We start from the raw sequence: 23,919 nt of genomic DNA, 5'->3' as shown, positions 1-23,919 counted from the left end.
TGTAGTGTTGCCTTTTCATAGATAGGGTTGCTCCTGTTTGAGTGTATTCCATAATACAGGTGTAACTGTGTGCGGATTAGTTTATGTGCATTACTACAGATCCTGGGAGTATGTTAGGTCGGTTCTGTGTCTGTTACCGAGATGAGATATTTTGCTAGCATGTAAGCATTTGTATCGGTCTTATTTGTTGTGTTTTCTCAGAGGACATGCATTGGTGGTAAACTGCTGTCTTTTCATAAGTAGGGCTATTGAGAACTGAGTTAATTATATTAGTCCGGCCCTCTAAAACCATCTCAATTTCTCATGCGGCCCCATGGGAAAATTAATTGCCCACCCCTGCAGTAGAGGGTTCGCCCCTACTGTAGTGCTGAGAAGTAAAGGTAATACTGCTGCACCACAAACATGTTCTGGACTCCATGGTATTGCCTGCAACATTTGAGACAGAAAGGCATAGGGTGGTTTCTTAGGAAAGGGTTTTTACTGTAACTCTGGAACTCAGCAGTATTGCCTGATACTTGCCCAATCTAGGGGCTGAGAAACTGACTAAAGAATCTTTCAATAACTGTACATCTGCATGGGGGACCATCAAGGAAATATAAACTCCCGGTATATGATTGTGTAATTTTGAAACTGCTTGTGCACACGCCACAACTGCTTGCTCACATTCAGTTAGAGAGTCCAAATGCTGAAAATGACCCAGAAAAGCCCGCCAAGGGGTTTTCAGATTCGCCCTGAGCGACAGCAGCTGCCCAGCCCACATGGCCACTGTAAACAGGCTGCCCCACCGTACAAAGTGATAAAAGGGGCGCTATCATGACAGCCTGCACTATCTCTGAGATGATTTCTTGATATTCCTGTGGGAGCACAATGGGGTCAGAACCCTTAACATCTCCATTAACGTGTCTCCCGAGGTGTTTTGAGCAGGCACTATAGGCAGGGATCCATAATCTGCAAAAGTTCAACAGCCCTAAAAGACCTCATCTGTGTCACAGTTTCAGGTGTAGCCACTCTCTGGGCTTCCTTCTCCATGTTCTATTTCTTTTCCCTCGACCAATCCATATACCCAAAAACTTTACTCTAAGGAGACAAATCTGGGCCTTGGCTGGGTTGACTTTAAACTCCTATCGGTCAATAGCAGTAGTCAATCTGTCCATAAGTGCATGGAAACAAATGAGGGGATGGTGAGGAGCAGGTCATCCACATACTGTAGGAGTGTTATTATCAGTTGGCAATTGCGCTTGGAAAGGCACCAGAGCCTTGGCCAAAACTGTGGAAAAGAGAAGAGGGGCTCTCCAAATAACCCTGGGGGAGTCTAGTCCACTGAAATTTCTGCTCCTCATACTGGAAAGCAGTCAGGGGGTATGAGGATGCATGCAGTGGCACACAGAAAAAGGCATTGGAGAAATCCGGGACAGTACGTACTGCGCCCATGGTGTGATGCTGCAGTAAGGTGGCAGGGTTTTCCACACAGGGAAATTCAAGATCAACTTGGTAGTTAAGATGACAAAGGTCATGGACCATACGCCAATGACTATTGTCTTTCAAAACTGGGTACAAAGCTTTATTGTACAGGAAGCGTGAAGGCTCTATAATCCCATGAGATAACAATTCTGAAATGTCCCCTTATTGTCTCCAGGGAAAGTTCATACTGGGCCTTACAGGGTCCCTGCTCTCCCTCCTGAAAATTAAATCAATAGTCTGTGCTGATTTGGCTAACCCAAATGGAGATTCCGGGGTAGCCCATACTGGGGAATCTGGCAATAAAATGTAACGTTTGCTGAAGTCGCAATGCTGCATTCTCATAGGGGAGGAAAGACAGCTCAAAATAGAGTTGGGTTAAAAGATCCCTGCTTAAAAGGTTAACAGGACAGTGTGGGAAATACAGAAAGGGAGCTGTTGGTCTCTGACCTAAACATTCAACTGGGTTTGAGTAGTAACCCCTTCAAACCCCATAGTGGGTCTGGTTTTGGTAGACAAGAGAACACTGGGTGGCAGGATTGTTACAACATTGCTGGTAGCTCCATTATCAATTAACATTTCAACAGGATAACCATTAATGTACAATGTGACAAGTGGCTCTCGTGTCCCTATATGCAGGTGCACTAATGTCTGCAGTCATTGGGGTCTGGGGTCCGTAGTAATCCAGGTGGTCACGGGATGGTTCCCAAGTGGGGAACCCACCCTCACGACATTCATGATTGGCAAACCCATTCCTTTACCCGTGTCCCTCTATTAGAGGGGCACGAACAAGCAAAGTGACCCCACTTACCACAATTCCAACAATCAACATTCTGACGAATATTGCCACTCTGTCAGCCACGTCCTCTGGGGCCACAGCTTCCTCTATCAAATCCCTGTCTTCTTCCCTGACCTTGCCACTGAATCAGTGCTGGCCAGCTCATAGGGGGAAGCAGCTGCTCCTCATCAAATTCCGACAAATCATCAAAATCGGGATCTTGATCAGACTCCTCAGACTGAACTGCGCCTGAATTTTTGTCAGACTTTTTCCTTGCAGCTTCCTGTTCAGTAGCTTTAAGCTGCATAGCACGCAAACGAGACTGCAATTTCACTAACTCTTCTTGTAGCTTTTCTAACTCAGCACAATACTGACAGACAAAATGTAAAAGGTGCCTGAATTTCCTGCCATGTCTTCCCTTCCATAAAACCATCTAAATGATTCTGTACTGGCTGTGAAAATGTCTTTTTTACAGCTTGGTAAAACAAGGGCAACATGCCAGATGCATCAAAGGACGGGTCTTGGTCTGTTGTGACCACTCCTCCTAAAAGGAGGACAAGAACACTAAGATGTCCTGGGAAGCATCCCAGCGACGGGACATTAGACCAGATATATCCTTAACAGTGGGATACAATTTTCGCATAGCTTGCCATATTTGGGCTCAGTGTTTGTTAAAGGGAAGCCCATCGAAGTTAAACTGGGTCTGAGTGACAAGGGGCAGATTAGCCTCTCTAGAGAGAAGATCTACATTAACTCCAGGCAAGGAAGCTAGGTCTGCCTTAAGGTCCCCAAAGCATAAAGTGAAGCCAGATGTGGCTCTCTCAAAAGGCATCTATTCATGAACCAGCACCAAGGGATAACGTGGGAGTTTGGTCACTAAATTATGCATGTCAGTAAAAGACCAGGGAAAATGCATAGGGACTGGCTGTACATGTATCCATCAAGACGCTTAAATATCAAAGGAAACAAGGGAGTAGTGGGATTTTCTCCTCGCTCTTCATATTTTCCCCATACTTTAAGTCCCTCCCACATATAATCCATATCCCAACAAGGATCTGCCAAACATGATTTAATCACATATCTGGCTATGTTCATATGAAAATTGAAAAAGGAAGCTTCCTGGGGAAAAGGGTTAATTTGAAGAGCCAATGCTTCAGTTCAGCAACCTAACCTCACTCTGTACCAGAACCCATAACTCTAAAATTTGCAGATGCTTGTCACAAAATTATGCTCATTGAGAAAATTCCGCAATCCAGCAAGAACAAAGCCAGAAAGGGAACCCTCTTCCGGCCAACTCACATATGAGCTCGATTTGGTGGCTTTAAACCATTTCTTATTAAGTCCCTGTATAAGTTTCTTACTGAGGGGAAAAGCAGAACAAACTAAATCTACAGGTAGCTTAGCATTAGGGTCAGACAATCAACTTTCAGTATCTGCGGAAAAGGTGGCTGAAACTCAAGTGGGCATCCCCACAACAGAATAAATTGATAGCACACCTTTATCTACAAGTAACTAAACAAAACTTATGCTTATAAAGAAGCAGAAAAAAGATTATACTTACAATCTCCGATCCTACCGTATTCCTGCACTTACTTTCATCTGTTCTTCCCATTCGTCTCAGTCGGGGTATTCCAAGGTTCTACGGTCATATGGAGAAAACAGCTTCTGCAGCCCTCCAGGCCATGCTTGGTAATCACATCGGGCTCACCAAAGTGTATGGTTTTAGCCCAAATATACCAGACATGAGACTCAGAGACATTTTAGAAATTTAGAAAAATGTTTATTAGGGTAAATAAATGCTAAATAAATGACTGCCAATCACAATAGAAAGGTCTATGAAGGAAAAGTGCAGGGTCAGCAAGTCGCTGGATATCCTAAGCTATTCCTTAGCTCACATTTTTACAAGGCTTATATACATTTTTTTCTGCTTTCCTTTGCCATGTATTGATCATTTCTATATGGTCATTCTGGCCTGGCTTCCTTTCCCTGGACCACCTGTAACCCAACATCTGTTCTCTTTCTTCCTTTCGGATTCAAATGCCCAATTCTCCTCCTATTTCCATCTACCCACAATACCTTGTAGGAAAACATTGATCATCTCTTATCAGTTTCTGCATTTCCCTTTGTAGTAGATTTCCACACAGACCACACATACATCCTATATTTAACAGCTTTTAATATACCGACGTTCGTAAGGCACATCACGCCGGTTTACAAATAACTCAAAGAAGGAGGAATTACAATGAACAGGGGGCAAGGGATGGGAGCAGGAGAGGCGAGGGGTGGGGGAGATAGGAGGAAAGAGAGAAATGCAGGTAGCGTGAGAGAGAGCAAAAACAACCGTAAATACAGAATGGGCCATTCCCATGTCCTTCGCTTTTTGCTGAGCAGCCAATATCCTGCAGCTGCACATACTGACGCATTGGCACATAAGCTTAGTAGGACACAGTTCAGTAAGCAGCTTTATACAGAATAGAGTCTACATATAGGAACAAATGTCCTAGGTTTGCTGCGACAATAATTCAGAACCATTTCAGATATATCAAGCACTCCTCTGTAGACAGAAAATTTAATTTTAGAAACTGAGTGGCTAGGAGCCACATGCTCAGATGCCATTCAGTCACAGTTCAGTATGGATAGTTTAAATCTGGGGTGGCCAACACCAGTCCTGGAGAGTCACAAACAATCCAGATTTTCAGGACATCTACAATGACTACGGTACGAGAGTGGTCTGCATGAACTGCCTCCACTTTATGCAAATTTATCTCATGCATATTCATTGTGGATATCCTGAATCCCAGGCCTGTTTGTGGCATTCAAGGACCACAGAGTTGGCCACCGTGGTCTAACTGGTAGGATTGCTGCATCGTGCAGGTTTTTTGGTTTTACTTACTAATTTGATTTTTTATTACTATGTATCTAAAAATAAAGCATTCCCATGAGAAACAAAGGGGAGAAGGGACATAACAATAGACCTTTGGAGACCTGACAGTCTGCAGGAGGAACTAGGGAAACTGTTTGAGCTTTTTACTGCTATATTTTTGGGCTTGGAGCAATAATGGTGCTTGCTTATAAGGCTTTATTCACCATTTCCTGAGATCTGTGCCATCAGTGCATTCTCCAGGTAGCCCAATAGTCGTTCTTTTCTGAGATAGGCGGACAACGGCTCCTTTTTTGAATCCAGCTACAAGCGTGCTCTGAAATCAACTGGTGGGTCTCACTGATGCACGATGGCTAGTAACCTTTCCCTCCCTGGCAAGTGAAAGAAAGCCAGGAGTGTATGTGCCCAAGTTGCCATCTTTTTATTCTTCGTTCAGGCAGCTTGATTGGGTGGGAGGAGAAACCAACCTCCTAAGCAGCATCAGCCATGTTAAGAACTTTTAGAAGCTTAGTAATCTTCAAAAAGACAGCCCGGGGTCCGCAGTGCTTCTTTTCAATTTATAAGGTTCCCCCATTGAGTCCCATGATTTAAAGCTTCCATACCCTCTTCTAACCGCGATGGGATTTTCCCGCACGCCCGCAGTTCATGTCATTTGACCCCCTTCTCTAGAACTGACTAGCACCCATTGGAATTTTAGTCATAAATTTGTGTCTCACTCACAAGTCACGGCTCTCACTAAATTTAGTGCATTTAAGGATCCCTTATGTTAATTAACCATCCAGTTCAGGTTTCTTTTCACTTGAAACTCCCGATAGAAAATTATTTACGTGCTTCGTCCCCCTGACGCAGCCCGATGCGACACACGGCCGTGTCGGGGTCCCCCGTTTCAAAACTGTGAAATGTAATTTATTAACCAGTGTACACCACTGGTGTGACTGCATTTTCAATAAGTGTGTCCTTTTCAGATATATTGATCAGGTCTTTGTGTTTGCCTCGCATTAGTTCTTGTTGCATAAGTGTTTTCATGACATAAGGTGGCTAACTTGCTATATAGTTACAATTAACACCACCTGCTTCCCATTACTCCTATGGTCAATAGATTTCAATGGCCCAGAGAAATGGATGGGGAATAAAAAACTCATTTCATTTGTGGGACCCCCCTGAAGAAAAAAAATGGGTGTCATATTTGTTTTGGAATGTCAACTTATTTTAAACAAATGCATATTCCTATTAAGCACCCCTTTGTGACAAGTGCAGTAGAACACACTAAGGCACAAACTGCACATTTTACTTATTTGGTAAGCGCACAGATTCTTGCCTCACATGTATCAGAGTTAGCTCAAGAATAGTTTTGTGCAGTGACAGTTTATCTATTGAAAGTGCGACTCCAAAACGGATACAAAAATGCCATAGTTTCACCTTTAACAAGTAAAATATGCAGTTTGTGCCACAGTAAAGTATGTGAACTCCTAATTAGAGTTTTCTGGAATCGTAAATTTCACAGGGCAGCAGCAATCCCTAGCTGCTTCTGCCCTGTTTGTGCTCCATTCAAAAGCACCAGTGGGCTGAATCATCCTTTTTTGTAAGCGCAGATTCTTTTCTCATACAGTATGTATCAGTTTTATGCAGTGACAGCTAACGTATTGAAAATGGGTTCCAGAACTGGTATAAAAATGCCATATTTTCATATTTAAAAGAATGCTTTTGCTCCGCTAGTGCTTTTGAATGGAGTTACTAGGGATTACTCCTGCTCCGTGAACCTTATGATAAGAATATGCCATATTGGGTCAGACCAAGGGTCCATCAAGCCCAACATCCTGTTTCCAACAGTGGCCAATCTAGGCTACAAGTACTTGGCAAGTACCCAAGCACTAAGAAGATCCCATGCTACTGATGGCAGTAATAGCAGTGGCTATTCCCTAAGTAAACTTGATTAATGGCAGTTAATGGACTTCTCCTACAAGAACTTATCCAAACCTTTTTTAAACCCAGCTACACTAAATGCACTAACCACATCCTCTGGCAACAAATTCCAGAGCTTAATGGTGCATTGAATGAAAAATAATTTTCTCCAATGTTTTAAATGTGTTACTTACTAGCTTCATGGAGTGACCCCTAGTCCTATTATCCGAAAGAGTAAATAACCAATTCATATTACCTGTTCTAGACCTCTCATGATTTTAAAGACCTCTATCATATCCCCCCTCAGCCGTCGCTTCTCCAAGCTGAAAAGACCTAACCTCTTTAGTCTTTCCTCATAGGGGGAGCTGTTCCATTCCCCTTATTTTGGTTGCCCTTCTCCGTATCTTCTCCATTGCAACTATATCTTTTTTGAGATGCGGTGACCAGAATTGTACACAGTATTCAAGGTGCGGTCGCACCATGGAGCGATACAGAGGCATTATGACATTTTCCGTTTTATTCACCATTCCTTTCCTAATAATTCCTGAAATTCTGTTTGCTTTTTTGACTGTTGCAGCACACTGAGCCGACTACTTCGATGTATTATCCACTATGATACCTAGATCTTTTTCCTGGGTGGTAGCTCCTAATATAGAACCTGACATCGTGTAACTACAGCAAGTTATTTTTCACTATATGCATCACCTTGTTCTTAACCACGTTAAATTTCATCTGCCATTTGGATGTCCAATCTTCCATTCTTGTAAGGTCCTCCTGCAGTTTATCACAATTCACTTGTGATTTAACTACTCTTAATAATTTTGTATCATCTGCAAATTTGATTACCTCACTTACCGTATTCCTTTCCAGATCATTTATAAATATATTGAAAAGTAGATAAGTTTGGGGTGAGGGTAGGCTAAGGGGGGAAAAAAGACCAACACAACTATGAACTCTTTTTTTCTAGAATTCGGATTGTAGAATTCCAGGGCCAGCTAATTTTTTTTTTTTTTTTGTTACAAACCAGAGCAAAATTGTTCTTTTTTTTAGTTTTCAAAACAAATCATTCCTTTCAAACGAAAGAAGGACATCCTTAAAACATTTACACAATGTTATAAAGGTACAATTCTTGAAAACTATAATCAAGAAAATTAGATGTAGTCAGTCATTCATACATATTTAAAAAAATCTTAGAATAAATATTCCATTAACAAATTATGCATATTAATTTTATTTTTTCCACACACATTTCCTTAAAAACATTTGTAGCAGTCACATTAAGATGCTCTGTCCATACTGACAATATTATATTATATTTACAAATTAGGTTTCTATCTAAATAAACCACTGACCCTTGTAAACCAGGTCTTAAAAGAAGCTGCAGGGCATTTCATGCAATTTACTGAAGGTCATGCTCATAAATTAGAACAGCTTCAATTAAGTCTATACATAGTATACAAAAACCAACATGCATGTCAAATCTCACAGCACCCCATAGGAGTAACTGTAGATAAACTGCAGAATAGCACATCATTAAACTTTGTTAAGAAATGTGAACCGAGGCTATGAAATGCAGTGAGAAACATTCAACCTGGATTGAAAACAACTTAAAATTCTCCAGACTATTTGGAAGGTTACTAAAATGAGGGTAAATATCAGGATGATAACCCTATGGGAACTATTTATTCAGACTACAGAGCAAGGAATGATACTGAAAGGTAAATTAACATAAATATGGAGATAGTGTACTTTAACTCCTTGGCCCCCATGAGATAGAATCATTCTTTCAACACTACATATGGTACATATTTAATGACAATTTCATTTCTAAGCAGCAGCAACTACTTGAGATGCAGCAACTTGCATGTAACCAGGATTCAATGAACAAAAATGGGATGGTTTTTTAAGTTTCAATTTAAGGAACTTTCAAGTTTTTGGAATTAAAATTTCAGTCTTTTGCAAACATATAAAAGGATTATTCCCAGAATGTTTGAAGAATCTTGCATATCAGCAAGAAAAAGTACATAAAAAGTATTTGGCTTGACACGATGCATCTCATCCTCTAAAAACTGCACACTGAAATGTATGCACCATGTCTCAGCTTTGCAAAGATTTTAAATCTTACCCAGCTATTAAAATGGGTTTAGACAAAATACCTTATTGGCAGGTTCCTAATTTAATTTTCTGAATGGGGCTGTGTTTATGCATAATACAGCTGGCTCTGCTCCATATTCAAATTTGAAATACATGAAATGTACAATTTCTCACCTTTTACCATAGGCATATTGAATACTTGGAAAAAGTCAATATTGCCAGGTTAAAAGACATACATGTTTTATTTTCCCTATTTTTGTCAGATTTTTGAAATGCTTTTCTAAAACGTTTTGCAGCTTTGCCTTCTGTAATGTGTGCACTCAAGCAATGAAAGAATATATTCATTTTAAAGAGTGCTGTCGTTTATCTGAAGTAAAAGAAAATTTATAGCTTCAATGTTCAAGCATGGTTTGTTTTTTTTTAAGTATTTTTAGTGTTTTCCCATAAAACATTTATAACACAGTTTCACCAAAACCACTGCTAAAGCATACTTCTACATGAAATGTGGGGTATGTATATAACCACTGCCCATGGGAAGTGTAAATGTCTTAAATAAAATTATCCTTATATTTTCAGGTTTTGTCTGGATACTGCACTCTTGACTGGTCCACGATCAGGCAAGTTACCAGAGAGGAAATACGAAACTTAGAACACAATAAGCACAGCATTTTGATACAGCTGACTTGCTGGTCAGCTATTTTAAAACATAATGGCCTCACTGCACATACTGGTAGAAGCCAATGACAATCACAGAGATCTGGATGGTACTGGTTACTACAGTTCAGCACAGTTAAACTGCATGTCTTGTCACATGGAGTTTCAAACTGAAAGCTAACATCTACAGTTCTACAGGTCCTTATGGCCATAACAGGTTAAGCAGAGTTCTCAGTAGACCCGGACTTCCATCGGGATTGTAGATGTCTGATAATACAGTTAGACATGCCACTGAGTCTTTCTTGCATCTCAAACAGCTGGTCCCCTGAATAAATACTGAGATCTTCTGCAGTTATTTGGGTGGCAATAGTATTGATTTTAGTCAGAATGCCGGTAGAGGGCTTGGTATCTGAAGCTGAAGCAGCTGGACCTGTCAAATTTTGAGAGAAATAATGAGAGAAATCATTAATGAATTAAAACCCATTAAGGCATTCAGCAATCACTTATACACAAAAGACTTTTTTAAAGCAGTAAACTGAGGCCTAAAAATAGGCAAACTACATTTTTTGGTAATTGTTTTAGCTCTTTCTAATGGAGTAGCTCAGTTTAAGCCATTTTCTATTAGCAAAATAGGATCCGTTTTTAAATATGTATGTAAACCAGTGCATCTGTATACTTCTCCCACCTTAGGTCAGGGTACCTTAACACACGTGGGCTTCCACCAGCTGCTGAGGTGGTGCGCGCTACAGCATTACCTCAGGTCAATAGGTATTCCCTTTCTATTTCTTATGGCTTCATCTATTCTTCCTGAGGCTAAACATCCTCAATTTTTATAATCTATCAAGTCTACTGCTCCCATTCTCTACATTCTTCACCTCACTAGCCATTCTGTCTTCTGTCCCGTGCACCGCTCTTGCTTCAAAAGTTTCCTCCTTTGATCCAGCCATCAACGCATCTCATCCTTGTCACAGCTCCATGTCTCATCTTCATATTCTCCTGCTCCTCCTGTCCCAATCCTAGTTTTCTAAGGCAGCTTTCACCACATCTGTGCACAAACTGTTTCCCCTCCAACCACCCCTATTCCCCTTCCTGTCTCATGCCCCCTGTGGAATATCTGCTTTATTTCCAACCAGCTTAGCCACATTCATGACCTCTCTCATATATTTACTCTTCATTTTCTCACCTTGACTAAGACTTAGCTTTCCTCCAAGGACTCTGTTTCAGTTGTGACTGTCATGGAAGTTATCTTTTCTCCCATTCACCTCGCATAGGAAGTCGCCACGGTGGCAGAAATGGAAAGTTAAAACCCCTCAGAAAGAGGAGTGTAACACCTTCCTTCCACTTCAATCCCGCCCCTTTTCCTTCCTTTGAGGCCCATGCCATCTACCTATTCATCCTACTACCTCTCCAGGTAGCTGTCATTTGACTCCCAGATAAATCCCCCCTCCTGCTCTCTGACTTTGCTTCTTCCTTGAACCGTTTTCCCTTTCACTTAATCCTGAAGATTGAGGCATAAGTATGAGTGTATCCATGTGGAGATTAAAATCCCTTGACAACCTCTGCTCTACACCCCTGAACTCACCAGCATTACCCACTGTCTTAATCTAGTTCGGCGAGGACAAACTCCAGTCCTCAAGTGCCACAAATAGGCCAGGTTTTCAGGATATCCGCAATGAATGTGCATGACACAGAGTTGCATACAATGGAGGTAGTGCATGCAACTCTCTCATATGCACATTCATTGCGGATATCCTAAAAACCTGTTTTTGGCACACAAGGACTGAAGTTTGCCTCACTGATCTAGTTATTTCTTCTAACTACTGCATCTCACCCTTCACCTCAATTCTTCCCCAATCAGACCACTGTCTGATAACTTTCATACTAAACCACTCTCCCCCCACCCCCTCAATTGCTTCTTCCAGTCACCACCAATACCTTCAGGAATCTCCAGGCTGCTGACCTTTGTATCCTCTCCACTACACTGAATCAGCTGATGAGGCAGTTTCTTCTTATAAAACTCTCCTCTGCTTTAGACACTCTTACCAGTTTCTCTCCCTTTTACCTGTCCTCCTGTAAGGCACACCAAATCCCAAGCCTTGGCTCAGCACCAGCATTTGCTTCCTAAATTCCTGTGCCTGTTCTGCAGAGCATCTCTGGCTAAAATCCCATCCCAACGTCATTTCATATTCATGCAGACCTCCTTCCAGTTTGTTATTGTGCTTTCCAAGCAAGACTGTGTCCATCTGACATTCTTGCCATCTCTTTGCCACACAATTGCTTCCTCAAACTGCATTCACCTCCCCACCTCTTACCAGACTATGCCTAACTACTTCCATGACAAAATTTACAAAATTAGTTTTGAATTCTCAACCAGGTCACCTCTCCCTCTCTCTGGCCGCCGTCACCCTTTCCCCTCCTCTTCAGAAATTTCAATGGAGGACTCTGCCCATCTTTTCTCCTTTTCCAAATTAACTACTTATTCCTCTGAATCATTCCCATCCAGTTCCTCAGTTGCTCTAATCTCCTCCCTTGATTTCATCTTTATGTTGAAGGTTCCCAGATTTCTCTCTTTACACTAGAAATCCAGTCCCAAATTACAGCCTGCTTGTCTGTCTCAGTGGTAGGACATCCAGGCAGCAATCAAAATAGCCATGACAGGACTCATCATTCCTCTCCCCCCCCCCTTTATCTATTTCTGTGGAGAACAGTCATCCTCCCAGTCCCTTCAGCCCAAAATCTTGGCGTTATCGTCAACTCATCTCCTTCTATATACACATCCAAAACACTGCTAGTGTCATTTCTTTTATACCAACAAAATCCATCCCTTCTTTTCAGAACACATTACCAGAACCTTTATTCACATGCATTACCTTCCTTAGATTACTGCCACCTGCTCTTCACAAGTCTTGAGTAAATCATCCCTTTCCACTACAATTTAACCAAAATTCAGGTGTACTTCTTTCAACAAAGTCACTATGTCCACACAACTCTTCTCAAGTCACTACATGGCCTCCCTATCAGTTTCTGCATATAGTTCAAGTTCCTTATTCACATTAAAGAGCCTTCACTTTGTAGCTCCTCACTGCCTCTCCTCCTCTCCCTACATCCCTCCTCATGAATTCCACTTATCAGCCAAGTCACTCTTCTACTGCCAGCTCCCAACACCATGCATTTCACCATGCTGCATCGTTTGCTTGGAATAGTCTTCCCGAGTTAGTGTATCATGCTCCCTTTTTTTGGCTTATTCAAAGCCAGTCTAAACACTCACCCTTTTGAGGCTGCTTTTAAAAACTTAACACCTGGTTATCCCACTTACTGCCTTATTAATTTGAACCATTTTCTTAACAAATGAAATTCCCAAAGTCTTTTGCCCTACTTCACAGTAATTTTATTAGTAAATGAAAAGCAAAATGCATTTTGTTACTAGCTTGGATGATCATCAGTGGCTATTACATGCAGCAAGTCCACAGTGTATTGTGGGCAGGTGCACCCACTGCAGTTGTACAGTGCCTTGTAAAAGTCATCACAACTGTTCACATATTTCTGTCTAAAAATTACAAGTCAAAATATTTTAGAGTAGCGGTTTGTTTTATTGATCTATCCAACATACTTTATACATTCGTCACAAGAGAATTACAGATATATTCGAAAAGTAGGAACAGTCTTGACTACATAAGTCTTTCAATACTTGCTAGAAGCCTCTTTTGCAGCAACAGCCATGAGTCATTTAGGATAAGTGTCTATCAATTTTGCACAACGGGATGATGTGGTTTTTGCTCACTCTTCTTGGCAGAAGAACTCAAGCTGTTTCAGATTTTTCTACTGTATCCAGGTCTGGACCATTCAAGGACATTCATTTTCTTGTTGAGCCACTGCACTGTTGCTCTGTGTGCTTAGGATGCTTGTCCTGCTGAAAGGTGAATCTTCTACTTTGCCCTAGGTCTATGGTAGACTGGAATAATTGTTCCTCCCAGTATCTGCCTGTACTTTGCATGATTTTTCTTTCCCTCAGTCTTAAGCTTCCCTGTCCACACTGTTGCGAAGCATCCTCACAACATAATGCTGCCATCACTATGCTTTACTGCAGGGATGGTATTAGCAGGGTAATATGCTGTGTTTTTTTAAAATAACTTTATTGAACAGAAGGATCAGACATTTCCATCATAGCTTTGTACAATAAAGAACATCCCTCAGTTAAGTATCTCTCTCTATATATATATATATCTTCCAGCATTTCCTACATTCTACTACACTCGTGTGTTCTTTTTCCCTGGTTGACTGACCTTACACATGTCTATCACATGCATTCATCTCATCTATGCCCATACATCCCCCCTCACGGTGAGATTTCCCATACAAGTCTTACTCTGTTATGACATGGTATAATATTAGATCTCATATTCATTTGCATTTCCAATGATGTTTCTTATATAAGGATCCATTTTTTATATCATTTGGAAGAGTATATAAAAATGCCTTTCACTGATCATAAATTTCCCAAAACCAGATGTGCCTTGCCATACATTTGTTTTTTTCCATTTGAAAGATTTCTATGAGATGTGACCACATATTTTTCATGGGTAAAGAGTCATCTATCCACTTAAGAATGCACTTCCTATCCCTCAAATAGAGATCTATCATTTGCTCATGTTTATTAGGAGCCCGTCTTCTGTTTCTCTCAGAGCCAATAATGTTTCTACACCATCACATGATAAATTCACATTAAATCTCTGGATTTCTGAAATATATTTCTCTCCAGAGGTTTTGTATCCTTACATGAGTATATACTATGAATAAATATGCCCTTATTCTCTCAGAATTTGACACATACACCTGAATCTATTAGTCCCATTACATTTTTTTTTTTACCTACATAGGCAGAATGTAAGATTTTCAGTTGCCCTTTTCAGACACAGTTACTACAGCACTATGTGCTCAGTTATACGGTAGTAATGTCATCAATTGTCATGGTCTTTCAAATTGTCTGATAAATTATTCTATGACTGTAAACTATCTTCAGTGATATCTCCTCTACTCTTGTTGTACTCTCTCTTCTATGGCATCTTAACAATAACCTAGCAGAAAGTGGCCTGAAGAGCATCTAGATTGTTCTTTTCCCAATGCCAGATTTTTAGGGCCTCTTGAGAGACCATGAACCTGTTTCCTCCTTGCTTGTTGACATAAAGCATGGTAACCCGGCTGTCTATTTGAATCAGGATGCACTTTCCCTGAAGATGAAGCACAAAAGTTGAAAGAGCATATCTGACTGATCCTATAGTAGCTCGCTTGAATCCAAAGGTCTTGTGTTTACAGAGTTTGGGTATGTGCTTCACACCATTTGGAAGTGGCATGTGTCGCAAGATCCATTTCAAAGGCGAGCAATTGATGAAGGGCTTCTTTGAGAACGCGTGGATGTAATCACTACAACTCCCATTTCATAGTTGTGATCTAACCATCCTGAGGCAGTGGCAGTGGATATGTGGTTCTGCTAACCTGTCTACATGGATGGCTACTGCCATATGTTCAAGAGCCACTAGAAGTAGCTATGCACATGAGAGATGCTATGACTCTCGGGGCTAACAAAAGGCCAAACAGGAATGCTTTGTTCTGATGAGAATCCACCTGGAAGTGGAGAAGGTGCCAATGTGAAGGGTGGATGGGTATGTGAGCATCTGCATCCTTCAAATGCAAGGCACACATCCATTCCTTCTTTATGAAAGGTAGGATCATGCTATGGGAGTTCATTTTGAATTTCTCTCAGTGTATGTATTTGCTCAGGCATTTCAAGTTACAACCCCTCCCTGTGATATATCTGGATGGCGTGCTGAACAACATGGGAAGGGATGGAGGCCAGAAGAAATGCAACTGGACAACCAATACTGAACAATTTGAATGACCCAGGGGTCCTTTGGACGCTATTCCTCCAAAGTGTTGGATTCTTCTCCCTACTGGAGAATTAGAAACAGATTTTTTGGAAAGATAAAAAACTAGGCCCTGTTTGGACTGGGCCTATTGTACAGATTTCTATTTGTATTCAATTTGATGCAGCCTGGTCAGAAGGGGCAGCAGAATATATTGTTAAAAAGACCAAAGGTTGGCGATTCCTGGATTCTGAATTTGAGGTCTAACTTCCTAGCGGTTGAGGTGACCAAATGGAGAAATTGCTTACCTGATAATTTCGTTTTCCTTAGTGTAGACAGATGGACTCAGGACCAATGGGTATAGTGTACTCCTGATTGCAGTTGGAGACAGATCAGATTTCAATCTGACGTCAGCCCTAGTACATATACCCCTTCAGGAAGTGCAGCTCTTCAGTATTCTCCTCGAAAAGCATTGTGAATATGTGTGAGACTGACTAATTTGAATAACTTGCATAACTTCATAACTTGAATAACCTGATTAACTTTATAACCTGGTTAATTTGATTAACTTGAAATCGGTTGAATTGGCTATAGCTGGAGACCGCCAGTGTCCTCAACCGGGAAACATCGACGCCGGATAGGATGGGTGCCCTAGATGAAGGAAAGCATGGCTTACCCTTGATTCCCTTGCTCTCGGAGCTGTCCCCCGAGGCTCTCATGAGTAATGGCAGCCGTGGGTGGGATGCTGAGTTCATCTGTCTACACTAAGGAAAACGAAATTATTAGGTAAGTAATTTCTCCATTTCCTAGCGTGTAGCAGATGGACTCAGGACCAATGGGATGTATAAAAGCTACTCCCGAACCGGGTGGGAGGCTGCCCATGACCCACTTAGTACTGCCCTTGCGAATGCTGTGTCCTCCCGCGCCTGAATATCCAGGTGGTAAAACCTGGAAAAGGTGTGGATGGAGGACCATGTCGCCGCCCTGCAGATCTCGGCGGGTGTCAGCATCTTGGTTTCTGCCCAGGACACTGCCTGGGCCCTAGTAGAATGGGCCTTGATTTGTAGAGGCGGCGGCTTGCCTGCTTCTACATAGGCCGCCTTGATGACTTCCTTGATCCAGCGGGCTATGGTTGCTCGTGAGGCCGTTTCCCCTTGCTTCTTCCCGCTGTGAAGGACGAACAGGTGGTCTGTCTTTCGTATGGATTCCGACATCTCCAGATATCTGGCCAGGAGTCTGCCGATGTTGAGGTCACGTAGACTTTTGGCCTCTTCCGAATTCTTATGTTCATCTGGCGATGGTAGCGAGATGGTTTGGTTAAGGTGGAAGTGAGACCAGGGGTGAGCCTGAACCTGAACAGACTGCCAGCAGGAAGGCTGTTTTCAATGTTAACAGTCGGAGAGACAGGCCTCGGAGAGGTTTGAACGAGGCTCCTGCTAAGAAATCCAGGACCAGGTTGCGGTTCCAAAGAGGTATCGGCCACTTTAGGGGTGGTCGGATGTGTTTAACTCCTTTCAGGAAGCGGGAGACATCCGGGTGAGAGGCTATGCCTCCGCCCTTGTTCTTGGCACCGTAGCATGACAATGCAGCCACCTATACCTTGATGGAGTTGAGGGACAATCCCTTCTGTAGGCATTCCAAGACCGCGGGGATTTTGACTGAGCGAGGTAAGATGTTGTGGTCCTCGCACCAGGCTTCGAATACTCTCCACACCCTTATGTATTTTAGAGATGTGGAGAATTTGCGTGCTCGGAGTAGGGTGTCGATTACAGCTCCTGAGTATCTGCTCTTTCTCAGGTGAGCTCTCTCAATGGCCAGTCCATAAGAGAATCGAGCTGGGTCTTCGTGGAGGATTGGTCCCTGTTGGAGCAGGTCTCTGTGTGGAGGTAGTGGCAGGGGGTTTCCTGTCAGTAATCTCCGCATGTCTGCGTACCACGGTCTTCTTGGCCAGTCCGGGGTCACAAGAAGAACCTGTCCCCTGTGTAGACTTATCTTGTGAATGATCACGCCTAGTAGGGGCCACGGTGGAAAGGCGTATAGCAGTCTCCTATGACCATGTCTGAACCAGGGTATCGATGCCTTCGGACCGAGGTTCCCGTCTGCGGCTGAAGTAACTGGGTATTTGGGCGTTGGACCGGTTTGCCAGAAGGTCCATGGTTGGTTTTCCCCAACGGTTCACTATCAGTTGGAACGCTGTGGTCGACAGCTTCCATTCTCCTGGGTCTAGACTTTTTCTCTGCTGAGGTAATCCGCCGGGATGTTGTCTTTCCCAGCGATGTGGATGGCAGAGATCTCCTGGAGGTTCCCTTCTGCCCACGACATTAGGGGGTCTATTTCCAGGGACACCTGTTGGCTTCTGGTTCCTTCCTGATGGTTGATGTATGCCACTGTTGTGGCGTTGTCCGACATTACCCTGACCGCTTTGTCTCGGAGCCTGTGACCAAACCGTAGGCAGGTTAGTCTGACTGCCCTGGCTTCTAGGCGATTGATGTTCCACCCCCAACTCTTCTGCGTTCCACTGCCCTTGGGCGGTTAGCTCTTCGCAGTGTGCTCCCCATCCTCGTAGGCTGGCGTCCGTGGTGAACAGGATCCAAGTCTGTGAGGATAGTCTCTTTCCCTGGCTCAGGTGGCAGTCTTGTAGCCACCACCGTAGTTGGGTTCGAACTTTGTCCGGGAGCGGTAGACGTACGGTGTAGTTCTGAGACAGTGGGCTCCATCGCGATAGGAGTGAGCGCTGTAGGGGCCTCATATGAGCTCATGCCCATGGTACTACTTCCAGTGTGGATGCCATGAGACCGAGGACTTGTAGGTAATCCCATGCTGTGGGCCGAAGTTCGTTCAGCAAGGTTCGCAACTGGTTCATCAGTTTTAATCTCCTTGCCGGAGTCAGGAAGACCTTGTCTTCCTTGGTGTCAAATCGGACTCCTAAGTATTCGAGGGTCTGTGAGGATTGCAGACAGCTCTTCTTTGTGTTGACCACCCATCCGAGGCTCTCCAGTTGGGTCTTGACTCTGCTGGTTGCCTGGCAACTTTCCTCTGGGGATTTCGCCCTGATCAACCAATCGTCTAGGTAAGGGTGTACGAGGATTCCTTCCTTCCTCAGTGTTGCCGCCGCCACCGCCGCCACTATTATCTTGGTGAACGTCCGAGGTGCTGTGGCTAACCCGAAGGGTAATGCCCGGATCTGGTGGTGACGGTCCAGGATTTTAAAGCAAAGGAAGCGCTGATGTTCTTGATGGATCGGAATGTGCAGGTAGGCTTCTGACAGATCTAGGGATGTGAGGAACTCTTCCGGTTGTATCGCCCTTATTACAGAGCGTAGGGTTTCCATGCGGAAGTGGGGGATCCTCAGGTGGCGGTTGACAGACTTGAGGTCCAGGATGGGCCTGAACATTCCCTCTTTCTTGGGGACGATAAAACAAATGGAATAGTGTCCAGTATTTATTTGTTGCAGAGGCACTGGGGTTATGGCCTCTAGGGCCAGTAATCTGGTCAGAGTAGCCTCCACTGCCACCCTCTTGGAGGGGTCGTGGCAGGGGGATTCCACGAACTTGTCCTGAGGGGTTCGGAGGAAGTCCAGGAAGTATCCCTCTCGAATGATGGTCAGGACCCACTTGTCTGAAGTTATCTCGACCCATCTTTGGTAGAATAGGGCAAGTCTGTCCCCTATGGCTTCTTCCTTTGGACGGGTCGGCCAAATCTCATTGTGTGTGGTTGGGGCCGGGGCCCGAGCTGGTTCCCCTTTTATTGTGCTTGTTCCGAAAGGACTGGTTCCTGCCTGTAGAACAAGGCGCGTAGATAAGAGTTTCTGTATGGATTGAAGCGCTGCGAACTTCTGCCCCTGGAAGATCGGGGGAAGGGTCGTTGGTGTTTCTTATTCCTGTCCTCCGGTAGTCGCGGCAATGGGGACTCGCCCCATTTGTTAGTCAGTTTCTCTAGTTCGCTGCCGAACAGGAGGGATCCCCTTGAAGGGCATCCTTGTGAGTTGCGTTTTGGAAGATGCGTCTGCTGACCAGCTTTGGAGCCAGAGTTGCCTCCTAGCTGCCACAGCTGATGACACACCTCTAGCCTCTGTGCGCACCAGATCAGAAGCAGTATCCGCAAGGAATGATACTGCTGGTTCCATGGCTTCCCCAGGGGTGTTGCTCCTGGTCTGTGATAGGCAGGCACGTGTCACCACGGTGCAACAGGCCGCTATTTGTAGGGACATAGCGGCAACATCAAAGGATTGTTTAAGGATGGATTCCAGATTTCGGTCATGAGCATCTTTGAGCGCTGTACCTCCGTCCACTGGGATGGTAGTGCGCTTCAAGACCGCGCAGACCATGGCATCCACTTTGGGCATGTCAGAAGGTCTTTGGCTGCCGGGTCCAGAGGGTACATGGCTGCCATAGCCCGTCCCCCTTTGAATGAGGACTCTGAAGCACTCCATTCCAGGTCAATTAGCTGCTGGACGGCTTGTAACAGAGGGAAATGGCGGGAGGTCTGGCGGAGTTCCTCTAGCAGGGGATTCGTCTTAGGTTCCCCTGAAGCGCTTGTGCTTGGGATAGCAAGCTCCCCAGGTCTGGGAGTTCGTCCTTGGTGAAGAAGCGTTTCATGGTCCAGTGAGGCTGTCCCCGGGTGGAGTTCTCCCTCTGCTAGGGGCTCCGATTCCTCTTCAGAGTTATCCATGTCCCTGTAGGTGGGACATCTGGGCGATGGAAACATTTGTCTGGGCCTAGAGGGGCCTGGGACATAAGGGTCTTCTGGTGGAGGCTGCAGCTGTTTTGCCGGAGGCTCCGTCTGCATGTGAATGAAGGTGTGTAGGCTTTTGAAGAATTCCACCCATGAGATGGATGCTGGGTCCAAGCTAGGGGGCGCTGAGTCCCTGGGGGTCCCCGTTTGAGGGGGAGTCACGCTGGAATTTGCTAGGTCTGGGGTACTCATTGAGAAGCTAGTACTCGGCCCTGGGAGGGACTGGCCCTGGGCTGGATCTCCCAGGGCCTCCCCGCACTGGACGCACAGGGTGTTGGCCTCTTCGTTCTGTGCGGCTCTGATGTGGCATGCTGGGCAGAGGCCTTGAGCCTTGATGTCCATTTCCGGTGGTGCCATGGATATAGGCACGTAAATATTTATGCACTTCGGTGCGAAGATGTGTGTGCGGGTTGTGTGCACGCAGGTGTGTGCCTAAGCCGCAGATATGCGCCTGACCCAGTAAGCGCATGCTGCGCGCGTATCTTATGCGCATGGCATTTGTGCGTGTAACCTTATGCGCACATGTATTTTGTGCGCCTAGCTAGCTTTGTGCGCCCGGGTCGAGGCGGCAGACAGAGTGGCGAATAGGGCCAAAATGGCGACTGTGACCACGCGGGCAATATGGCGACCACCTCGGAGGGTATCCATGTGGTAGGACCCTTGGATCTAACTGGGGACTAGCCCTGCTAAGGCGGATCAACCTGGCGGCACTGGTCCCGGCCGGTGACCTGTGCGACTCCTCGAACCTCGGAGACCGGAGTCTTAGAAGAAGATTTCTGCCTTACCTTGTCTTCGGCGCTTCCCGGTTTCGTTCTGGGCGGTCTCCGGCTGCGGGGGGAAAGTGCAAATACCTTCACCATCACGCTCGAGAATGCACCCGCTGCCTCTCAGCTGCGCCCGAATTCGGGGGCTAGGTTCCTGCCGAGGATCGGCCGCTGAACTGAGGCTTACCTCCGAGGGACCATGGAAATTCTCAGCTGGGGGAATGACCCGAGGGTATCAAAGCAGGAGAGCGGGATTGTCTGTAGGTAAGTCTTCTGAATTTGGGATTTTTCTCCGTAGGATTTGTTCTAATGCTATGAGAGCGTGCAGGTAGTCCCTAACTGCTATGGAGAAGGAAAATACTGAAAAGCTGCACTTCCTGCAGGGGTATATGTACTAGGGCTGACGTCAGATTGAAATCTGATCCGTCTCCAACTGCTATCAGGAGTACACTATACCCATTGGTCCTGAGTCCATCTGCTACACGCTAGGAAAATGGGAGTTTCCATCATTCTCATTTGTACAGCATTGAGAATGCAATGAACTGAACTGGATGGGCTGCGGGTTTGGCTGGAATGTCTAGTATTTGAAGAAGCCCTAGGAGCTTGGATCAGGGGTCTATCTTTTGCAGACATGGATGCCCAGTGAGGTATCCATATTTTTCCTCTGGTGGTGAGATGTGTTCCAGAGGATCTGTAAGAGGATTGGAGGTTATGCTGATAAAGTCTTCATCTGAGCCTAAAAGGTAGAGAGTTACTTATCCAGGTCTCAAATGATGAAGAGGGTGAACAGGGAGGGGAAGCCACCTCGTCTAACACCTCTTCGAATCTGCTGCAATAGACTATGAATAACAGCAAGCAAGAGTTCTGATGATGAATGTTCTATAGGTGCTGATGATGAATGCTCTGTAGGTACTCTATAGGTGATATCAGGACTCTGATCTGGTGTATTGCTATGGCAAGAGTGGAAAGGAAAGGCTGGAATGCTCCATCTCCTTGGTCAGAAAATTGCACCAAGTCTGCAATTTGGTTGAGCAACTGATGTGTCCATTGGCCTGGCTTACTTGGCAGAATATACTCATCTGAAACCAAGACAGGCTTCTACATGATAGGGAACCTCTATATAGCTGTATTGACAAAGTAACTTGATAAATCAAAGTGAGGTGGAAGTGTTGATAGCTTTGATAGGGTAGAATGTTTGGATGCCTTTGCATGCTTCCACGGGTCTTTAAAGATGTGCAGCGATATTGCATTAGTTGCATTGGAGCTGCATAGTGGGTTCTCGCAGTGTGCATCACAAGATTATGTTTGAAGACCACAGGCTTCTGTGACCTCAAAGCATCAAGTGTTGAGTGTGGTGCATCATACATCGGAGTTTCATGTGCCAAATGCCTTCGTTAGAAAGTGCATCAGGTGTCACTGATGCTATTGGTGCCAACGGTTCCGATGATGTCCATGTCATTGGCACCAGTGCTGATACATAGCACTTAAAATGCTTAAGTTTTTGATACAGCCTGTGATGGTTCCAGTGATTGATACAGCTTTGCCTTTGATGCCAGGTGGCTGGTGGAACTCAACCCCATGGCTTTGGCCTGAGCAGACAGGGGGATTTTTGATGAGCTCCTAATCAACTCCTTCCCCAGTAAGGCAGACAAGGCTGCACTATGGGATGACGACCTATTACGATTCTGGACAGTTCTATGCAAATTCTCAATTTTAAGAGCCCTGGACCTTTGAAAGCATGAGGCCATGTGTCCACAGAAACAGCAGTTCTTCTGTTGATGATCTGGTCCGAGGCATTGAAAACACAATCCTTGGCCATCAGTGAGGTACATAATCTTCCCTCAAATACAACTCTTAAAACCACTCACCGTGGTTGATTATTTCTCTTGCCCAGACATGGTAGAAGGAAAGGCTGCACTTTAAGAAGCTTTTATTTATTTATTTTAAGTAACATTGAAAAGTGTTGCGGGGCTGCAGAGGTTACAAGGCAACTTTAGAAGAATAAATATATTGAATAAAGTACTTAAGATTTTTAAAGAAAAAAATGTAGGCAATAGATCACATCTGTGCTGTGCTCTGTCAAAAAAGTGACAGGAAACTCAGGAACTCCCTCACATGCTCAGTAGAACTCAAAAGTTTTCCAACTTGGAGATACGAGTGTTTGGCGCTTCTGGATGCCATCATCCACATGTAATGGCTAATTCAGCCTGCTTATCAACAGAAAATGTGTTAAGATGATGCAGAGTTCCTTCATTCAAAATAACAAAGCTATTTTAGCTGCCATCTTTCTCCACAGAACAGAAGGCAAAATGACCCTAGACATACCTTCCCCCAGCATAGCCAAACTAACAGCCACGAGGAACAGAGCATTCTCCGTCGCAGGACCCAAATTATTTATTTTATTTTTATTTATTTAAGATTTTTATATACCGGCATTCATGATACAATCACATCATGCCGGTTTACATATAACAGGGGTGTACAATGAACAACAGAGTAACCTGTGGAAGTGAGCAGTTACAAATAACAAGGGAATTAAAACTGGGAGAAGAGAAGAAAAAAAGGAGAGGATAACATTAGATAAAGATATTTACATTAGATAAAGATATTTACAATATCTATAATATAAGCTATAGATATTTACATGGAGAAGGCGGTAGGACTGGTTGGATAACGTCTAGTAGGACTGGCTGGATAACGTTTGGTTGATGGTGTGAGAATTAGTTGGAACACCCTTCCCCATTATGGAACACCCTTCCCCATTATGGAACACCCTTCCCCATTACTTAAGAT

The 23,919-nt window shown here is 44.2% G+C and overlaps 1 protein-coding gene across 3 annotated transcripts in view; it reads right to left on the bottom strand.

Annotated features, from left to right (window-relative positions):
- Nucleotides 1–9,521: 9,521 nt before the first annotated feature.
- Nucleotides 9,522–23,919, bottom strand: part of RIF1 (replication timing regulatory factor 1) — a 438,203-nt gene continuing 423,805 nt past the window's right edge. For all 3 annotated transcript variants that reach the window (XM_029605462.1, XM_029605460.1, XM_029605461.1), the window contains exon 36: nt 9,522–10,197. In XM_029605462.1, coding sequence (XP_029461322.1) covers nt 9,986–10,197 — 212 coding nt within the window. In that variant the 3' untranslated portion in view covers nt 9,522–9,985. The remainder of the gene's footprint in view (nt 10,198–23,919) is intronic.

This window comes from Rhinatrema bivittatum, chromosome 6 (genome assembly GCF_901001135.1).
Source record: "Rhinatrema bivittatum chromosome 6, aRhiBiv1.1, whole genome shotgun sequence".
Taxonomy (NCBI): Eukaryota; Metazoa; Chordata; class Amphibia; order Gymnophiona; family Rhinatrematidae; genus Rhinatrema; species Rhinatrema bivittatum.
This window is presented reverse-complemented; position numbering and strand designations above follow the sequence as displayed.